Source organism: Chiroxiphia lanceolata, chromosome 9 (genome assembly GCF_009829145.1).
Source record: "Chiroxiphia lanceolata isolate bChiLan1 chromosome 9, bChiLan1.pri, whole genome shotgun sequence".
Classification (NCBI taxonomy): domain Eukaryota; kingdom Metazoa; phylum Chordata; class Aves; order Passeriformes; family Pipridae; genus Chiroxiphia; species Chiroxiphia lanceolata.
The window spans coordinates 25,805,022-25,826,727 of record NC_045645.1 but is presented as its reverse complement, the minus strand read 5'-3'; the positions used below and the strand labels follow the sequence as shown (position 1 = coordinate 25,826,727).

The 21,706-nt window shown below is 42.5% G+C and overlaps 1 protein-coding gene across 5 annotated transcripts in view; it reads right to left on the bottom strand.

Annotated features, from left to right (window-relative positions):
- Positions 1 to 293: 293 nt before the first annotated feature.
- KIFAP3 (kinesin associated protein 3) overlaps positions 294 to 21,706 on the bottom strand; it is a 66,221-nt gene continuing 44,808 nt past the window's right edge. For 2 of the 5 annotated variants that reach the window (XM_032696326.1, XM_032696325.1), the window contains exons 19-20: positions 19,369 to 19,465; positions 294 to 712 (exon numbers count right to left, since the gene is read on the bottom strand). In XM_032696326.1, coding sequence (XP_032552217.1) covers positions 607 to 712; positions 19,369 to 19,465 — 203 coding nt within the window. In that variant the 3' untranslated portion in view covers positions 294 to 606. Of the gene's footprint in view, positions 713 to 3,522; positions 3,691 to 18,263; positions 18,423 to 19,368; positions 19,466 to 21,706 lie in introns of those variants that run through there. The other 3 variants (XR_004358521.1, XR_004358520.1, XM_032696327.1) reach the window with 3 other exon arrangements.

Genomic DNA, 21,706 nt, shown 5'->3' with positions numbered 1-21,706 from the left:
GTAGTTTCTAATTTTAAGTGTTCTCAAGCACTTAAACCAGACTGTAAATATCTGAAGCTCCAGGGAGTGAATCTGTGCCATCTTTCCATTATTAAAGTGTTCAGACCCAGGGCTGGACTTCGGTCCAAACTATGGGTCGGGGCAGTGCCAGGAGATGCTGGGGCTTAACAGTGTTCCTGTGACTGAAGTGTGAGAGGGAAACAGTCCATGTTAAACACACTGCACATGGAGCACTCGTCTTAAATGTCTTGTAAAACACATGAAACATTGGTTAGAAACACATTCACCACTGCTGACCACACAGGTTTTTATGTTTAATAGAAATTAAATTAGTAGCTTGATATACATAATGTGACACTTTCCAGTCCAGTAGTTTCCAACTCCTGCTTTCAAGTCACAGACTGAATACTGTACAAAAATAATAACAAAGAGCAACCAAAGAATAAACACTGTCACTAACACACTGGACCCAGAAAGGCTACGTTTATCTGGACCTACACATGCCAAAGGATACAGAGTGACGGCCCCATCGTGGTACAGTCATGCATTTCCAAGGGACAGAGCTGTGCTGCAGGCACACCCCGCTTCCTCCAGGGCTGGGGGCGCTCACCGTGCTCCGTAGCCGTAGTAATACGGTTCATCCGGGCGGTATCCGTAGGCAGTCGCTGGGCGGCCCGGAACCCCTGGCTGACTGAATCCATCAACTCCGATGCTACAAAATAACAAGGAGAGAGAAACTGCAGGTTTTTGTATGGCAGAGAAGGCACACTAAGGCTGGTGTCTCCAACTCCTCTTGCCAGAGTTTTGTGAGGCAACTTTGCAAGCCATGTTCATGTTCCCTTTCTAGCCAGCATTCCTCTGTCTCCTCTTCCCCAGTGGGAAAAGAAATGCTGCAGAGAAATCAACACAACTCCTATTGAGGAAAGGCATTCAGGTCCACAGGAGATCCCAGGAGAGACAGACCTCTTCTCTTCCATCCTTGTATGGACTTACTGGCCAAGAACTTCACTCCTGTAACTGGATTTCTCCCTCTGTACACTGAAGTTAACATGTCTTTCAAGAAAGGCTTCGTGCACGCTTCTGGCAAAGGCCACTGTAACCCTGCCTTACACAGCTCCTCTGAACACTTTCAGTCCCTGCCTTCAGTACATTTCTGAAGTGCCTGGGAAAACACCAGCTACAAGGGAGAAAGTGAGAAGATGTGGCACAGCAACACAGTTCAGTAAAGGATGGTGTTTCAGGTGGGATACAAGGTTGGCAGCCAAATGGCAGAAAGCATTCATCATATACTGAAAGGCTATGTACTAATGAGACAGAATAATTAATTTTTCATATAGAATAGCACCTACAGTCTCCCTTAAGAGAAATCCCTTACACCCAAAGAGTACCACAGCAATGAATTAGATATTAAAATGCAAGAACTGCATAGGGAAAAGTGGTACATTTTTCATGCTCCACAGTAACTCTCATGGAGGAGGTAGAGGAAAAATGAATATTGCCTAAGACACTGGACTACTGCCTATTCATAGTTATGTCACTTCTTAACTTCCACTTCAGTAGAGGGACAAATGAAAAAGGATCCTGATTTATTTTCTGACTACAGATGCATTGAAAGGAGCTGAACTTCCCCTCTGAAGACTGTCAAAACACAAAGAACCAAAGTGCCTTTGGAGTGGGGAAAAGCTGAACCTCATTACTGCCAATTATCCATATGGAACATGGGTTATGCAAGAGGCAAGGCTGGGAAAGAATGACCCCTCCAGAAGATGTACAATGGGTGGGCCCCAGGCCCTGGCTCAGCAAGAAGCTGGCACTGCTGAATCAGTTGGACTGAAAGGGCTCAGCTTGCAGTGGTGGGGGACCATGTCCATCACTGTCCTCACAAAGGCACTTTCCCCAGATTGTGTCTCAGTGAAGTCCTAGAAAAGGATCCTTGGTGCCTGGTTTCTCAGCAAACTAGTTCACTCATGGGATGTTCTGATAATCAGGTGAAGGTGGAAGGTCTGAGGCTGAGATTTGTCCTCTGAGAGGGAAGGGACACAATCAACAGCCAAGTTACAGAGAAAATCATTCCAGTTTACCTGAAAATACCTTGAGAAATGCCACGTCCTGGAAGTGCTTTGCATTTCCATGTCTGCCTGTGTGTATTTGAATGGGCAATGCCCCTGTCCCCACCTCCTACACAGAGCCATCAGTTTGAGCAGACCCTTCAGCACAGCAGAGAGCAGCAGAGTGGCTGTGGTGTATCCTGCACTGCTGCAAAGCTCTGTGAATGCACTCCTCTGGCTCCACACCTGCCTCTGGCCACCGGTTCTTTCCTGTATCCACTCTGAAGTCTTGTTATTCTTTTTCAAGCTCATTAGGAAATGAGCTGGTGACCTCTGAGGCACCTTCCCCAGCTGCCTCCTTTGTACCTGGCAAACAACAACTTTCTCATTACGAGGCTTGAAGCTTTGAAAGAGGGGATTAAGAGAAATCCTGTTACTTTGTGTTTCACTCTTATCTGCAGAAACCCCAAACCCTGAACTCACCTTAGCCAGAGAATGGTCCCTGTTCCTCCCTGTTCCTGATTTCCAGCATGCAAAGGACTGACAGACAGACCTCACATGGGCTGCCCTTGGGGGCCCGTGTCTCAACAGAGACCCCAAAGCTCTTCCAAACAAGCCAACAAGGACAAGCAGAAAGCTGAGTAGTATTTTTGGCAGTTCAGAAAACAAACCAATTGAAGAACTACCATAAAACATCAATTCTTTAGAAGTTCTTTTGGTACTGTCAGTGCTAGGAGTTAATAACATACTAAAAGAAGGCATAGTGGGATTTGGAAGTGCAGGATCGGGTTCTGTTGTGTTTCTACAAGTTCCCAGTTACATGTGTAACACTGCAGAGAAGCAGAATCCTTTAAGGCTACCTTCAAACTCAGGAATTCCATTGTTGTCTTCCAAACATCCTTAAAACATCTATATTTGATTTATAATGAAAAGCTATTTTAACAGAAAATGCTTTTCTGGGTTTATCTTTCAATGTTGTTTTTTGTGACTATAACAATGTCACCTGTGGTAATTTGCTTTTATTACTAGTGTGGTAGAATAAGGGCTTTTTGCATTTCTGCTCCCTACTGAAAAGCTCGTTCTGGAATGATGTTTAGGTGAGTGAGGAGATGGAGGGTGCCTGAGGCTGCTGACTGCAAGTCAAGCTTGTAGGGGACATGCCTTGGCTCACAGGAGAGACAGAAGGAGCCATCCTCGGGTTACTGTGGCAGAGAGGCACACAATAAAGACAGGAGTTGGAGACCTGTCCTGAGCTTCTTTTAGTCCCTCCATTATACACCCCAAACTAAAACACCACTGACTTTTTGGGGTGAGGTGTAATAACGCCCTGAGCCACGTGGTGGCAATGGGCCTCTATCGCTGGCAGCTGAGCTATTCCAGCCACTTCCAGCTCAGTAATCCTTATTCAAAGAACTTCTAAATGTATTTAAATTGATAACAAGAGCAGGGAAAATATGGTTTCAATCACCTCCTCAGCAAATCATTTTTTTAATATTTTTTTTATAAACATGTAAGTAATTAGGTAAAGATCCCTAGAGTTTAAACTTTGAGGAGTATCAGTTATTTCCAAATGGTTCAGACACATGTTAGTGTCCTGAAGAAAACTGGAAGAGATGGATCAGCTGATAACTGCTTTGGACAGCTAAGAAAAAAAAAGGAACAGAAAATCACATTAAAACACCTTGATCAAATCACTACTCTCTCCCATCTAAATATTTCTCTTAAGTAAATGAACGTTTGACCATGCTTGAAAAAAATTGGCTTCACTTTTACACATTAGTGCTCTTGAAGCACACCAGCTTTGCCTGTGGGACTGATTGCCCTGGCAGGCTGCAGCACAGAGCCTGTCACAGCTGAAAGGAAGGCTCCTTAGCCCAGGAGATAACGGAGGGGTAGGACAACCAAGCAGCCAACACGCGCCTGGAGACCGAGTCCAGAGTCTGGCTCGCTCAGGAGGCTGGCAGGCCAAGGGCATAACCCACCAAGGTGGAGACGGGTTTAAAAACCAAGTCCTGATGAATCCTTGCCCCTTCTGCCAAGAACAGCAGAAGGGGAGAGCCAGGAGAGATGGTAGTTCTGCAGCTGTAAACACTGTTGGGTAACGACTGGCCTGAGATCATGATTTGTGCCATGTGTGCTCAAATTTATACCAGCAATCAAGTTCAAAACTTGCTCCTAGGAAAAATGTGTTGTTGGCCTTATGATACAGCATCTAACCAGGAAACTCAGTGCTGAGCACAGCACTGTCTTCCCAAAAAGTTAAGGACATGTAATTATGCCATTTAGGGCAACAATACACATCCCAGAATTAGTATTACTAATACTCATCCCTATTCACTTTGGTACCTAGCAGAAGTGCATGCACCCCTGCAGTTGTAGAATGGATATGGATCATACACCACCACAACAAACCCCTCAGATAAATGGCTTAAGCCGTTGCCTCACCGTGCAAGTGATTTCAGGCAGTCCCGTCTCGCGGCATCGCGCGCCTGCGCACAGAGATCCGCGCCTGCAACCCACGGGCACAGCACAACCGTGTGCTTGTGCAACCATCACCCCACGCCTGGGGCTGATGGAGTTAAACAGTGAACAGCCCAGCTAATTACTACGTACTGCTAACCTCAGTTGCTCGTTCATTTTGAGACCCTTTAAAATATGAACTGTGTATTTTACCCCTATGCACTCTCTTAATGATTTGTTTTTTTTAGACTGAAATCACTTCCAGCCATCAGTTATACTCGAGGTCTCTACACATGCACTTCTCCAAGCACAAATATTTCTTTTTCCTATTGGTCTGCCAGCCCCTGTCAGAGCAAATTTCACTTTAAACTAAATGCTATGATACTTAAAACCTCTTGGATTACTCAGGCTGCTAGTGTGATCTATGACCTTCCCCAAATGACAGCTGAACTTTCCAATTTGCTTGTACTGCTGGGGAACTGAAGAACACATGCCGAAGAGGAAAATGTTCCTGATGTGCATGAGTGAGGAGATTTCTTAACAGCTCTGCTTATTGATCCTTGCTCTGATTCATAACATCCAAATTAATATGCCCGTGCAGGATCGTAGGTGCTCTCACATAATTTAAGATGTAAAGAACGATTGTGTCCCCCCACTCAACAGGAAATGCCAGCCAGTGTCCCACTGTACCCACGAAATACTTCCTTTCCTTAACCCCTCCTGCCCCCAGAGCCCCAGGGACTAGACAGGCTTTGCTGAAATGTCTGGAAGACTTGGCAGGCTCCCACAAAGAGCACTCCACTAGGAATCCTCTGCTGGGGTTTCCCTGCAGGTACCTGTGCTGCTCCCCAGGGCACGGTACCAGAGGAGAGGCTCTGAGCACAGTGTCGCTGGGTCATTAGCACCCGGGTGCAGAGTGACCACAGAGCTCTCCTGAGCCACAGACACCTGAGCCTGTCCACACCAGTGTTCACGCTGGTGCCTGTGCTGGTGCTGACAGGGTGCTCTAAAACTGGATCCTAATTCCAAGGTACTAATTCCTCTGGCATAAGCAGGGCCTCAGAAAGGCAAATCCAGCGTCACTGAGGAAATTCTTGGTCACGAGTAACCCCCCCAGTAAGATCCACAGATCTTGGAGTGATCCCAGCAATAAAACAGTTTGGGAAGCAGGCCTGTACAGTCAGAGGCATGAACAACTATGGCAATGATTGTGCCAGAGTGTGCAGTGAAAGACTGGGACTGCCTGTGCAGGTGAAGGCAGCCCAGGAAAAGCCTTCAAGGGTGAAGTACCAATTTAGGAGCTCACACTTTAGGGCCAAAGTTTCATCCTTTTCTGCCCCAAATTAAAGCACCCTGGAAAATGAACTTCAAGCTAAACACATGCAGTGCTTCCACCAGAGCTAAGGTTCTTTTCATCCTAAACCTGTTATAAAACCCTGTCAATCCTCCCTCCTTACTCTGCATCAACAATAACTGACGGCTCAAAGGCTCTCAGCTACTCACCAGGGATATAAGCTTTATAATTTTATTAACAATAAAATCTATTTTAAATTAAAAAAAAAAATCTGTAAATTTATAATTCCCTAGATCTTCTGACCTTGCTAAGACCAACCAAACATTACTTGCAGCTCTCAACTCATCAGCTACTCTACCAAGTCCAAATGAAGGAATCCCACCCAAAGTTCTGGTGCTCCAATGAGCTGCTGAGATGGTTTACGTGCAGGTGTGAACAGGCAGCCCCTGCTGACACACGTGGCACTCTTCCTCCTGCCACTGATCACACCTGCAGCTTTTCAAAACTCCTTCTGAGTATCAGAGAATGGGAGTTGAACCAAAAAGTTTCTGAGCATCTTTCAGAAACCTGATATAAGTACAGTTCATAGCAACCTCTCTGTTTCCTCTCTACCTTCTCCCTCTATACACCAGGTATTATTGTTTCTAAAAAGCACTGTCTTCACTCTTAAGTCATCTCCCACCTCATCCCAGGCAGGCATTCAGAACTTCATGCAGTGCATCCTTGAAGTCCTAGTTTCCCTTCTGTGAATCTACTCATGTGTGACAGCACTGTTGGTACCATACAGTTACCATCCTGCATTCTCTTATAAACTCCCATGCCATAAACCCCTGTATTCCACAATGCTGTATCAAGCTTCCCTGTATAACAGACAAAAAGACATTACATTGAGATGAATACTGAAGGCTATATTTTTCCCTCAGGAGGTGCCTGAGCCATAGGAGTGGCACTCCAGTCTCTAATCTCCAGACAAGCACAGCATTATGATCTGTACAAATGAGATGCAGTTTATTGATTATACTTGTCAACAAGAGACACAGGGGTTTGCCAGCAGCAAAGTCCATATTTTTTCTCTCATCTCAGTGGGTGGTTTTGTTTGCTTGTTTTTGAAGTGTTGATGAGAGGTGCTGGAGTGCAGGTCTGAGACAAGGACTGCAGGGCAGGGCAGTGTAATCATGTGTGGGATGTGACAGAGTCCTGCCAGCCCAATGAGCTGGTTAGTAAAGGCTGCAGCTCTCTCCCTCCATCCACAGGTTTCCCCTGCACAGAGAGCAGGGTATGGAAAAGCAGGGGAACTGGGGGCACCCAGGCCTCGACCCATCAGACAGTGAGGATTCAGGCACCATGTGCATCCAAGCACAGGAGGCAGGAAATGGGTTTGAATTCTACAGAACACACACATCCCTCCAGCTTCTACCGTTATCTTTAGGTAAGAAGATGGTATCCTTTGCAGGCACCAGTGAACCACCACACCTAAGCCAAGGCTCAGAGCCTGTGAAGCCCATGGACTCTGTGGCCTGTCTGCTGATATTCCCTTTCAGCTAAGCACTGGATGGGATCCCATTCTCCTACCACCCATCATGAAAGAGCAGAGGGCATCACAAAGGGACACAAGGCCCATTGCTTTTTCCCTTCCTTAGAGTCTAGCAATTAAGAAGATGATCCTATTTACTCCTATGTACCAGCTACCTCTGGTTTTCCTTCACTGACCATAAATTTTCTGTGCTTCAGAGTAAGAGCACAAACCATGGGTTATGGAGAAAGCATACAACTGAGGAAGCCTTAGGAAAAAACAATGTTTCTTTATATAATGTCCTGTAACTGTAGATTCTCCCACTACTGGTAATGATGTTAAACTATAAACCACAAGTCTCTTAAATTCTGCCTCTAATGGCCCCTAACTTTTTCTTCCATATCTGTGAAGCCTTTTTTCCATGCTTTCTAGCCCTCAAGCAGGAGGGGAGTTTTGATGCAGGGATAGTGACTGTGCACACTGCATCAAGTACCAAGTGCATCTCTACATTAACAATGAATATTAATGTTCCTTAACCAGTAATGATGTATCTGCTCACAAGTGTCCAAGTTAACCTGTGCAATACTTTAGCTCCCTTGTGCATCATGAACACAGCTTGATCATGTCTCTCCTTCCCTGTGATCCAGCTTTCTTCAGTGCACTTAATGACTAAAGTTTCCAATTGCTTCTGGACTTGGTGCCCAGTTGTAGCTCAGCACAATACTGCTGTTTTTCCCATTTAATTATAAACAAACGCAAAGCTGACAATGGTGGAGAAACGAGCACTGTGTCTTCAGGCTCCAGCTATGCACCAAGCAATAACCACGCCAAAATCCACCGGGGGAGGGAAACATTAAAAAAAAAAATAAATTTCCAAACTGAATAGTAAGAAAGCACTGAACCAAAGCCAAGTGACCTTGCTCAGCCAGATTCAGTGGAGCCTTTGCTTGGGAGCTGCAGCCCTTGCCATCCCCGCTCTGTGAACGCAGCCTGGGCCGTGGGCTGGGGTTCCCGCTCTGGCAGTTACCTGCTGTGTGATCCTGGACAAGCTGAGCCTTTTCTCCATGACCTCAGCTTCCCATTGGAGTATTGGAAGAGAAAACACCCCAGACATTAAAGACAGCCAAATGACAAACTACAGTAACAAGAAGGCTCTAATTAGACTGACATAGACAGAAAAGACTTTTGCTTATTCTGTAAAACTCCTTAGGAAAAAAAAAGCTATTTCTGCCCTGTTAGAAAAGCAACCAATCCACAATATAGCCGGGGGCAAAACAGCAGCTCAAAGACTCCAGTTGTAGAGACTCCAGTAGAGCCATCTTGTCTCTTTGCAGGGCATCAGGATAGCTCCTGCAGCATTCCTTCAGCCAGGCTCACAGCCCTGCCACACCGACAGGGAGTTTAATCAGCCATTCTCTACAGGATTTGTTAAAAGGTCAAGTGCACAGTCAGAGCTGGAACAGAAACCAAGGGCTCTGGCTTTCCATTATAAGCCTGACAGAAACATCTTCTGTGCTCTTGGCTCAACAACTGGCCAAACCCACTGATTAGATACATCCATTTCTTAAAAATTAATTAAGAACTCAAACAAATTAAAAAGCCCTGAGGAGCAGGCAATAAAAAGGAAGATGTCCTTTTCCTCCCCTCTCTCCTTGCACAGTCCAAAGTATATCTGTCAGCTCCACAAACTGAAGAGTACATTGCCTTAATCTAAACTAGCAATAGGTCTGGCTTGGAAAGGTTTGAAGCCTCCCCAGCAAGCTCAGTGTTAGATTGTGTACTAAGAAGCTTCAGGCAACAGTTTGAGCAGAATAGGATCCTGAAGGGGCCATTTCCTAGAAATGACTGGTGCCACTGGCGAGATCAGCTCAGGATCTGGTCCATGCCTTCCACCAGCCTTCCCATTTCCACATGGAAAGCGTTTCTTGGTTTCTGTGCTACGTTACAGAGCAGGTCACTGTGAAAATGTACTCTGGAAAAAGCAGATGAAACAAAAATGCAACTTTTTTGTGCCGTGCAGTGAAGGGCTCTTAGCTGGACAATTAATCCCTTTATTTATATTTAGACAAACTCCTCAAGCCCAAGCACTGCCACTCAGCTCTGTGCTTCAACACAAATGGGGACAAAAGTTCCCTCTTGTGCACAAATGCCCGGAGAAGCCACAGCGACAGTCATGCTGCCTGTGGGGCTCAGCACTAAGAACTGGGCAACTCAGTGGGGATGATAATCCAGATGCTGGAAGGAGGGAGGGAGGCAGAGTCAAAAAATCTGTTCTGCTCTGCCTTCCAGCTGCAGCCAATAAAAGCTTTCAAAGCCTTCTCTGAAAGTTACCATGGCTGGGGGATTTGCAGCGCTCGCTCGAGCGCACACGGCAAATGCAGTCAGAGCATTATTACTGATGAATAAACTTTAAATATTTTTTACCACCACAGATGATCATCCAGATTTCAACCACTTTTGTTTATCAACACAGAGCCCTAGTGAAATTTTGTCAAAATTTATCCCAAATCAGCAATGATTTTAGTGTAAACAAAGAAGGAAGTCTCGCACTGGCTTTTTTTCTTAGGGATAACACTGGATAAACAAGGCAGATACAAATACAAACAAGGAACATTTTCTTGGGAGATCTATACCTTGGGGTAGCATTATTATGCCAAAAAAAAAAAATCAATTTTAATTAAATGAATGAATAATGTTTCAAGACCATAAGGTTGGCCAGGGAGTCTTAAAAAAAAAAACACAACAAAACAACAAACCTCACAAAGCTCAAAACCCATAAGGCAAATAAACTCTGTAAACTTATTATTTTTTTAAATCTCATGGTTATAAAAACCATCGTCTTGTTTTCCAGAGGGAAGAGAAAGGGTGGTTCAGTCACTGGAGTTGGATGGCTGAAACTGATAAATGCAGAATCAGAATAAGATTTTAGAATCAAAACAATTTAAGTATTTGGCAAAGAAATTAATTTGGTATATTAATTTTTATGCTAGAGGACTTGTTCACAGCACATGTTCAGTTCAGATAATAACCACAAAAATAACCCATGATATATGGGACTTTTTAAAACTCCTCATTGTAGGTTTAATTTTGAATCCTGTGACCATGCTTATACCCAGCATACAAAACACCCTTCACTTATTGGCAGTTTTAAATCTTTCTTCCAGATCTGGCCCTGCAAACCGCTTGTCTTGATAAAATAGGGTCACTTGAAAAGAAAAGCTCACTAAAATGAATTATCAAACCAACAAGATTAAACTGATTGTGCTGTTTTTGTCAGTGCAGCCGAATTCTGCAAATATGCTGCTGGCTGTGGTTTGGCATTTAACAGCATGCGATCAGTGAGAAGGAGGAAATTTTATTCTCATTAACTGTTGCAGATTTACTGCAGTGAAAAAGGGCTATGTAACCTGAGAAGTGACAGAATGGAAAGATCAAAGCAGCAGTCTGGAAACTAAATAAACCTTCTGGCTACTTCCTGCAAGGAAAATTCACTCTGGCAATGTAAAACAGAGTCCAGTTAAAAACTACTCTCAGTTTTATGAGCTGTCACAGCAGCTTGAGTGGTTTGGACCAGTCAAGTTTAGAACATTATATTCCTTGTTTTTGTCTCAGATACTTCTGTAAGCAGTTTTATAGTTTCTTTTTCTTTTTTTTTAAATTTTTTTAAAGAGAAAAATAAAATTCTTTTCTTTTAGTTGAAATCGAGAAGGTCACAGCTAAACTCATTAAAAACAAGCAGGTCTTCATTTGCACATTCCATTCCCCTTTACTACATTTTAATATTTTACTTTGAGATTTATAAGCAATGTACATTTGCTTTAATAACTCTTCCGCATTCTGTTCACTTATTGTTTAATATAAGTGCAAATCAGTTTACAGAGCCCAGATGGCTTGTAACCAGGGAGCCAGTCTATTCCTAGTAGCACATCTGGAGGGACTAAGAGCAGCAGACAGAACGTGGGAATTAATTAATGTTACATTTCAGAAGAGACAGAGCCAGGTTTGGGGGATTTTTTGGTAAGACATTCCAAAGGACTTGAGCTAACTGACACAGCATTTTGGTATTCTTTTAAAATTCTTAATAGTCACCTAAACCATGATGGTTAAATGAGGCCAACTGCAGGTGGAATATAGTAAAATAAAAAGCAACTAAAGAAATGTAAAAGAGGCAACTGCAAGTGAAAGAGGCCCAAGTAGCCTGTATTCCAAAGAGCTGAAGCACATTAAAACCTCAGCACTAACTCTCTTCCCAAACAGCATCTGCAACTTGCCTGAAAAAACTGCACCTTTAAATACTCCCCAGCAAGCCATTTCATCTCTCAGCATACTGGTGCAATTGTTGGGAGCAATTAAACTACTCTTACAGTAAATGAAACAAGTGCAACACGATCCTTCCCAACTCCAGACCACACACCTTGGCGAGGTGGTGTGGTCTGGTCACTGGGGCACTGAGGGAGCACTCGAGAGCCCTGCTCTGCTCTGGCACCTGACCTTTCCCTTCTCTCACCTTTGGTTCCCTGCCTGCCTTGACTATCAGCTCCTTGGGGCAAGGACTGGTGCTGCACTGTGGGAGACATACACAGAGAGCTGCTTGGGAGGCTTCTCCTCATACTGGCTAAGAACAATGACAACAAATAAGCACCCAAGCACATTAAAAAAGTTGCTGTAAATTGAACTTTCGATAAGAATAGTATGTTCCTTGTAGGGATATTCCCCATTTACAGGCAGTGCTGGGCCTTAATTCTTCACTGGTGCAGTATGCACAGAACTCCAAATTCCTCATTGATCAATATGGGCCACAGAGCAAAATCTTAGCTCTCTGGAATAATCAGACTCCCAGTCTTCAAAAATGCTACAGTAACGGTCCACACAGGAACAGCCGAATTTGGTGAGATGCACATCAGTGACACCTAAACTGGATTACAGTATGGGCAGGTTGCAGTATTTCTATAAACAAGGCTTTGAGAAGACAGTGTGAAAAAACTAATCAAGCAGCAGCTAGCAGGAATACTATCACTACCCCCAAAAAAATGGGAAAAGGACAAAGAAAACAACTTATTGTAAGACACAAAGAAATTCAAGCTCCCATTCAAAAGCTCTTACTGATGAAGCACTCCTGTTCTGGAAGCACCTCTCCCAAATTGAAGTGTTGAAGGAGAACAACTACACAGTGAATTTTGACTTAAGCCATGATCCAGGCAGGACCTGAAGCAATCAAGTGAAGGCTTTGAATAAGCTCATCCCAGACTGTGTCTGAAATGCTCCAAAAGGCAGCAGTTCCCACTTTCTTATTACTATCTTCTATTTGCAGGATCTCAATTCCAGCATATGTACCACCTGTAAAGGCACTGGGGCACAAAGGAAACTTCCCTTCCTGTTTCCCAGGGTGCTTTATCTCAAGCCATATAGATCCTTACTATACAATTAGTGAAACCTTCCTGATCATGTTCAGTTTAGCTTCTATAAAACTAAACATGGAGGCAGTTAGGACAACAGAGTAGGATAAGAAAGGTGCTTTGTGGGATTAAAAAAAAAAAAAAAAAAAGAAAAAAAGACACAAAACAACCAAAATAAACTCCCTTATTTGTGTCCAGGAACTTCATTGGTTCTGAGCTTTTCTTTAAGGCCTTTTTGAATTCGTTTCAGTGGGATTTACAATTTGCTAATACTGATGTGTGATAAACTAATAAAACCTGCCTACAAAGTTATAGGCCCAATTTACTAATAAAACCTAATTCGATTCTCGTGGGAAATGCAAATTAAATAGTGTCCAAATGGCAGAAGCTGAGTACAACTCTGCTGAACATATTGCAAAGGCAAACAAGTCAGGTATTGTTTTTAAAATAAAGTTTAATTATGGAAAAGAAAAAGCAATGCACAGAGCTGGTAGAAACATCACTGTGGTAAAATAGCTGAAAGTAGAATCATATTGTAACATTAATTCACACTCTATTCACTTTTCTTTCCATTAAAAGATTTTATACTCACTACATGTCACCTCTAAGACAGGAAAATACTACTGCCTCTGTTCAAATGAGGAGGACAGAGACATGTGGGTAGTCTCAATTCTACTGCAGCATAGACTCCACATGAGAACATCTACACTAATCTTTCTGAGGACCGTGAAACAGTTTCTTCTGCCACTGATGGCTGTGAAGGGTGGCCTGAGGCAGTTCACTGCTACTCTCTGCTAATGGACTAGTTTTCACCTTCAGAGACAGCCTGCAAGGTGGCACTTACATCCTGAAAGGCTGAGAAGGGAATGTTCCAGCTTCTAAATAAACTGTGCTGAATGTTACTGAAAATACAAGATGGATGAGACACTCCCTAGCAGGCTCACCAACTCCTCCAGTCCTTCAGCAAATGTAACTGAAGATGAATATAGCTATAAATGTCATTGCAGGATGTAACTTACATGTCATACCACTTCAAAACACTGCTAATCATTCACAAAGTTCACATTTGCCAGCACCTGATGCAGTTCCTGGACCTGACCTGGACCTGAGCTGCTCAGCCGACTCATGACTAAGAGTTATCATCACACCACAGGAATCAACAGGAATGGAAGGCTACACACCTCAGTTGTTCCTCCATGACAATTCCCATCTGATTTTCATCAGGGTATCCAAACAAAAAAAGCCTGTGGATATGACCATTCCCACCATTCAGTGTGGACTTTTAGCACATGCAGACATTACATGTGGTCAGCTCAGCTAGAGACAAGCTAAGTCACAGTAACAGTCTTCCCTGTGCTCCCACCAGGATCTAAGGCCAGGTATTAAGTTACTGCATCCCACAACACTGTGGTTTCCATCAACTTAAGACACCACACGTTGGCTGTGCACGTTGGCACTTGGCAACATCAGCCACAGCTCCACTGAAGCCAGTGCAGAGCAGCCTGCAAGGGCCTGGCTCCAGACACTGAGCTCACAAAGTATCACAATGACCTGCCATGGCAAAAAGAAAAAATGCAGTTAAAGTTTTGGGCTGTAAATCCAGGCAGAAGGAAAGATGTTCCACCAAGGAGAGAGACAGACAGTCACCCCATAAAACTGGTTGTGTTTGACGTGCCAAACCTCACTGCTTCCTGGGAAGAAGCTCCAGTCACATGTCTGTTGAGAAGAGATGTGAGCACACACAGAAATGCCTTGTCTCAGTGAAAACGGGGATTGTGCAATGGCAGCTCTGCTACATTTTATAACGAGGTTAAAGGATCCTGTACTGGAGAAAACTTCCTCGGGAAGAAAAAAAAGTTCTGGCTGGCTGTAGCATTCCTAACTATTAACCTTTTCAAAGCTATAGACTGAGAACATTTGAGAACTCTGATGAAGATATTAACCAAAAATTGATTTTTACACTCAAAGTTTGTACCAGTTATAGCTGGGAAAGGTTAAAAAGTGGTCTCTTCCCCAAAGGGCAAGAAAAATACTGTGGCTATCTCTATTATAAGATATTTAGCCATCACTATTACGTTTGTGTCTTAAGAGAGTAATTAGTCTCCAGAAGGTGATTAAAATTTGATAAATGACCGTGGATTCTTGAAGACTTCTTTCAGCTGGTCTTTATCCCCTGCAGCTCAGACACTAAGCTGTCATCACATCAGCCAAAGGTGAGGGATTTTTTGTTTGCCACAATCATAAAACTTTCACTCAGTATTAAGAGTTATCAGAACCAGGAGCCTTGAATTCAGATTTTAATAACAGATGAAAATTTCAAATATATGCCTAATGCCCATCTGCTTCTGAGAGACAGTAAGATGATTCAAAGCTGGTAATCTAATCACAAAAGTCTTTTCCTAGCCAATGAAAAAAACCTGGATACAAGCTGTCAAAACAACCTCCTCAGCCACGTATTTTCTGCTGAATGGAAAACATACCTTACGATCTGTTTGCATTCTGCTCCAAACCTTTGAGGAAAACAAGAGACGCTGTTTATGGATTTTATCACCGCTTCTGTGTATGTTAGATCCTGAAATAATTCTATTTATAGGCATCATACATAACAGCACAACTCCAGTAAGAATATAGCTCAGAAATAAGAGCTGTAAACTAAAGTTCTTCATAAAACACACAAGCTAAACTATCAGAAACAAAGCATTTCTATTTCTGACAGTGCCTTGGGTTGCTAAAATTAGGGCTGCAGTATTAAAAAAATGGCAATTTTCCAGGTCTTCACTTATGTGCTGCTTCTCTTTCATGATGACAAGTAACAGAAACAACAGTTATCAGGATGTGGACATATCCAGAGAAGCAAGCATGCAAGCAAATCTACAAAATTAATTCAGGGCTAGATATTTTTACAATTCCCTTCAAAGTTGTTCTGTACTTCACAGTGCAGGAATTGATCCTGCGAGGTGGCATTCCCAACTCCTGAGAGTAACTACTCCAGGTTTCAAAGGAAAGTCCAAGAAATCCTGTGAAGGGAAGGCAGTGTCTTTGAAAAACAGCTTCTAAGGTACTCCACCTAATTCCCCAGATCAACAGATGTTCTACTGTTACTTCATGTTTCCCTCTTTAGAAATTAGGAGGGAGAACAGCCCCAGTGTGGTACCCAGTGAGTGCAGATGCCTATACACAGTTTAACTTTTTTAAATTCCTGTTTTACTCAGCTTTAACAAAGCCCTTCCCTATCTGCCTAAGACTGTGCAGCAGGTCTAGGTATATAGGTCCAGTGTCTCCTGGAACAGGGACTCCACAGGGGATAGTTGTGATATCCCTACTGGATTACAGGAGAGTCAACCACTTCAGCAATTGCACCTTTGGATAGAACCGCTGCTCCAATTCCCCCGAATTTTCCCAGATGTACCCTGGTGGAATTGCAATGGCAGAGGCTGCCCTGGACCTGTGCCAGAACCAGCACCCCCAGCCAAGGAAGCCCGTGGTTGTCACTGGCTGCTTGGTGCACAATAACAATATGATGGATGGCAGGTGGGGTGGGCTGAGCTCCTTGCACAGTGTTACCAAACTTATCACTTACACTGAAAAATCTTCAGGACAACTGGAGTTTGGTTGTGGTCCTTGACAACCTCTTCTCATAGAACCATTTCTTTGGCTCCAAAAAGTGGAGTCAGCGATCAGAACACACACACTTAAGCCCTGGTAATGCACTGGGGGCACCAGCTCAACACTAAACTCAGCTTCTCAGCATTAAAAAGGTGGGACTTTCTGGCTGACTTGTTCAGCAGTTTTGGAGGCAAGGGGAAGTCCTGATCCAGTCTGAGCACATTGCAAGGACAGGAAATAGCCTCAGAGAAATTAAAGAGGTAACATATCCTCGTTCTTCCTCATAGGAATGCAGAAAGGAGAAGAAAGGATAAGATTATTCAAGGCTGAGTAGCAAGAAGTCAGCTCATGGTTGTTACCTACCTCAAAATTCACAGGATGGTCTTACATGACAAAGAGACTCCAGAACTTACCAAACAACTGTTTCTGTTACAGAATTAAAAAGCCTAATATAAAAGGCAAAGACCAGAAGACACAGGCACAACAAATAAATGTATAACAAATAAAAAAATTATAACAAATGAAAAGAAGAAAAGTTGTATCTACTCATTATTAGGCCATCTCTCTTTGAACTCTCAAACACATAACTGTTAACTGACTTGCTAATTGTCTATGAAAATTGTACCTCAGTTTTCTTGACAAGTTTTGAAAATATATTCAAATATTAATAATAGAAAAATGAACCATTTTTATAACAAAAATCTTGATTTATTAAAAGCTGGAACTGGTTAAAATAAATCCCTGACATAAGGTTCTTGTTAGCTTTAAACTGTAAGCATAAAAATACCCTAGAATTATGTTTTGGTATGGCTGAAATGTACACTATATAACACATAAAAAGCGCCTTGACTTGCTGCTATTATTTTTAATTAGGCTCTCCAGCACGTATGGTTTTACCTTCCAACACCAGTTCAAATTTGGGAAAAGGGAGGGTCTTACTCTCCAAACTCATGGGACTGGCAATTCCATGGCTCATGCCTTGGAGCACTAATGCATTTTACATTAGGTCTAAGCATCAGGAAATCCTGGCTTCTGGCGCCAAGCAGTTCAGAAAGATAATGACACACATCTGAAAACGAGGATTCGCCGTTCAGCTGCCAGTATCTATTCCATCAAACAATTCACTCCTGCTTCGCTACAAATAGGACAGAACATTTGCAGCAGTCCACACTGTTTCCAATTAGACTGTGTGTCTGGACTGCAGATAAATCCACGGAGCAATCACATTGAAAGAAGCCTTCCTAGAAAACAGAATTCTAGTGAGAAATCTGAGTATTTCCAGAGGCAACCATCAATGGGCAATTACTAAGTTTGCTGGGAGCCAAACTGCAGTCTTTCTGTTTCCTGGAGGTGAGCCTCTGAAATGCCTCAAAACACACAAGAAAATTCTACAAACAACTTAATTGGATATACACACCAGATGCATTTTGTTACTTATTTTAGTTGGAACACAATCCAATTAAAGAGCAGCTTGCTAACGTAGCTCCCTGATAAGGGACTGGAATTTGAGGCTGTGATGTACCTTAACTTTTAACAAAGGACACTCAAGATTTTTTTTTTGCCCCAGCTGAAAGCTTTCAGGCAAAACAAGAGTATCTTGACTGGGGTTTTATCTATTTGCTGGAAACAAAGGAGTCTGCAAGCTCCACACCTCCAGAGGGGCATGAAGACTCCTGGGAGCATGTACCCTACAGTGTTCTGGTTATAAAGAATCTGTCACCTCCTGGTTTATGTATCTATTCTGAAGTTGAAAATGGTTAAGTCACATACTGAAACTGAAAGAGCTCACACTTCCCTCAGTTCCTCTGTCACCTGCATGCTCTGAAATGAAGGGTTGTGTATTTGGAATCAGTGAGTGCCAGCAGCATCCCCTTTCCAAACACAGGCTCCAAGCAAAGGGTTGCACACTAGTCTCAACTTTATGCTTACTGAATAGAAATACTTACTTTTTTCTAGAGGATTCATCTCAAGTCCTGCTTTTTTTCCTGAGCATGTTATTTATTTTAATTTGTCCTTAAAAATGTTACCATTCCACCCTTGCTCAATGTTCAGCTTTCTGGTACATCACAGGTAGAATAAACCAACAAGAGTAACTGTCCATTGCCCTTGAACAATTACAAGAAACCAAAGTAAGGAGAAAAATCTCTTTTGCTTCAGCTGTACATACTGTAAATTACTTACATTTTACAAAGAGTGACTAACATTGTTAATGGTGAAAATGACATTCTTCCTTTGGAAAGGAACAATTTCAGCCACAGGGCTGGGTGTGTCCAGAGAGCATCCTGTTAAAAGTGAATTCTGTACCTTGACTAACAAGTGTTTGAAATATTTGCTGCTAATGAATGCACATAATTCATGCTCTATAAAAGGCTTTTCCTAAACATTACAGGATCCATGAAGATTTCATTTTTGGAAATGAGTCTTTTCTATTTTGAACTCGTGTGAGAAGTCTACTCAGAAATTCAAATTGGAACAGCTTGCCTACATTCAGAGAAGGAGAGGTCATTGGCCAGGGGGAGAATTCAAAGAAACATTTCCCAAAAGTCAAGGCAATGTCTTTTGCTCATCTAGCAAATTTTCCAAGTGCCCTCAGTAGGAGACTTAGGTTAAGGAAAAAACACCAAAAAAAACTAAACCTACAGAAATAGTTTTGGCAGCTGAGAAACTTATTTTAAATTTAAGAATATTGGACACAAGCTGATTATCTTCTAGATAATCAGCATCTCAAGTCTTTCTTTAGACATTTCCCAACAACAACATCTGAAGAACATCTGACTAATTGTCACAATGGGTCGTTATGGCAGTTAGTTGTGTGTTCTAGTGTTACTGCTCTATTTTACAGCTTTTGGAAAGCTATGATGCATTAAAACACAAATGTTAATATGTTAAAATAAACATGTGATCCAGACAACACAGTAGAACTGCTTTTTCAGTGTAAACCGTTCCTACTGCTATGGGGGCAAAAATTATTGACTACCCCAAATGAAGCCCTATAAAGAACTTGAACAGTGATTGTTGGATGATACACATTCTTTACAAAGAGCAACTTACTTGCCAGAGAAGGGGTGCTGCCCAACCAGGTCTCCATTCTGGAGGTAATCCCCAAACACATCCGGACTCACTGCGCCATCGGGGGCTATCAGGCCATCTGTGAAAAGAGGAGAGACAGTGACTGTGGGAAGGACCATGACTTCAGGGCAAGTGGGCAACACAACCTGTCCTGGTTTGTCTTAGGAATTCATTAGCAACTTACAATATTTCTGTGAGGACCATCAATCAACAATAATACAGAAAACCAGCAGCTTCAAGCACCAGAAATCCCTGGTGGGACTCCAAGGAGCTCAGCCTACTGCCCTGAAAAATGCTGTACCAAAGAAACATTCTCTTAGCCCTTCTTCCTTAAGCCTGTAAAAGTTATTTCAAGACAGATCTTGTCTTTCCCATCATCAAAGTAAGCCCAGAGAAAAAGTAATTAAAAGAGCCAAACATTAATCTGGGCCACCAGCATAAAAGTAAAATAGCAGCACCAGTTCAGACTCTACCCTGCACCACTGTATCCCTTCAAACTCATTAAGAAAAACAGGAAAGCAACTTCCACCCTATTTCTTTTATCTCGCCCATCTTTTAATGTCTCAGAGCTCTTTCTTAAAAGGGCAGGCTTTTCATATATCCTCTCAAAACACAAGTTAGTTTTCTTGTGCTTCTTTTACAACACTGGCATATGAAGACACAGACACTTGTAAAGCCAGCAGTATTCCTTAAAGGCTTGAGTCTCTCCTTGCTTTATGAGGAAAAGAAGAAAATCAGGAGCTAACATTTTCCTTCTGTTACGTCAGTGTAAATCCAGAGTGTCTTTGAAGTAAAGTCAGTGAACTGACCCCAGCTGAATAAGAGTCCAGCTTAACTCTTTCCTGTTCCCATTCACAAAACACATTCCTTGTTAATATTAAGGGCACAGTTCTTACTTGGTAATTAGTATTAGGCTCTAATCAGATAAAAACCAAACTATTTGATTAAAACAGACCCTACATCAGTTTGTCTCCATTACTGTATGAAACTCCAGACCTGGAGAGCAGAAAGCACCCCCATAAAAACAGGGCAGAAACAGGTACATTCAGACTGATATTCTAATAGTTTAAGAAGAGGGAAGAGAGAGATTTCTAACGACTAGGAAGTTACAAATGCCATTCCACTTTAAAGAAACAGAGATAAGATCCAGGGAGTCACAGGCCACTTAGCTTAACCTCTGTGGTTTCAAAGCTACTAAAACTGCCTGTGCAGGAAGCAGTGGAAAGTTACTTACAGACAAAAGGGCTTAGAGATGACGACTCTGGCAATCAAACAAATCTCCCTGTGCTTTATGAATTCACCTGATGTTTTTTTGAAGATAATATAGTGACAAGTGATAAAAGGAATAGAATTGACACATCTAGATTTCTACCAGACATTTGATGAGGTGCTGCAGAGATTCATTTAGAAGATAATACCTCATGGGAAAGTGACTGAATACCACACAGCAGATCACAAATGAAAACTGCCAGCCATGATCAGACCACATTTGAGCAGCATAAGATTGCTGTACATGGCTATGTTCTAATTGCATACATGTGTATACAGTATGGGAAGGAGTATTACTTGACAGGCCAGGGATCTGGCACAGATTGATATTGCTGCCTCTCAGCATGGTCAGTGAGACAGTGGTGCTCTGTGGCATCATACAAATAGAACGTGTCCAAATGAGAGAAAGGACAGTTGAAATGGCTTTTATTTACACTCATACCAAGTTTGCCTATCTCACCACCTGTTCTGTATTTTTTACTGAGAAATGGAGAGGAACATTATGGCTTTTATACCTGCAGCACTTCAGATCAAACCCAATCAATTCAAGTGACTATGCATTTTAAATAGTCAGGTTCAGTTAAAACTTATTTGAGAGCAGAGAGACTTCAAAATAACATCTGTCTTTCTATTAATAAAGCAAGCACTACGTTTTAACTCTGAGGCTAGAGCTACCACTACTTAAAGTGTCTTCAATCAAGAGTGTTAACAGTCAAACCATAACACTCAGAGTTATGGCTCACATGAATTTATAGGAAACGAAAGCACATGGAGAGCATCAGCTGCACATAATGTGATTACACAGTTAAAGGACATCTGTTGTTATGTACATTTCAACATAAATTAGGTTATGTACTTTCAGAGCAAGAGAGACACTGAGCTCAAGAAGGCAACTTCAGAGATTCTGCCACGTTTTCCCTGTAGGTTCAAATTACTGCACAGGAGAGCGATCGGTCTCTCGTTGCAAACAGAACTCATCTCACCATGACTGAACTCGAGAACTACTTATGGCTGAAGTGGGACTGTTACTGAGTGTCAGCCATCAGTGCAG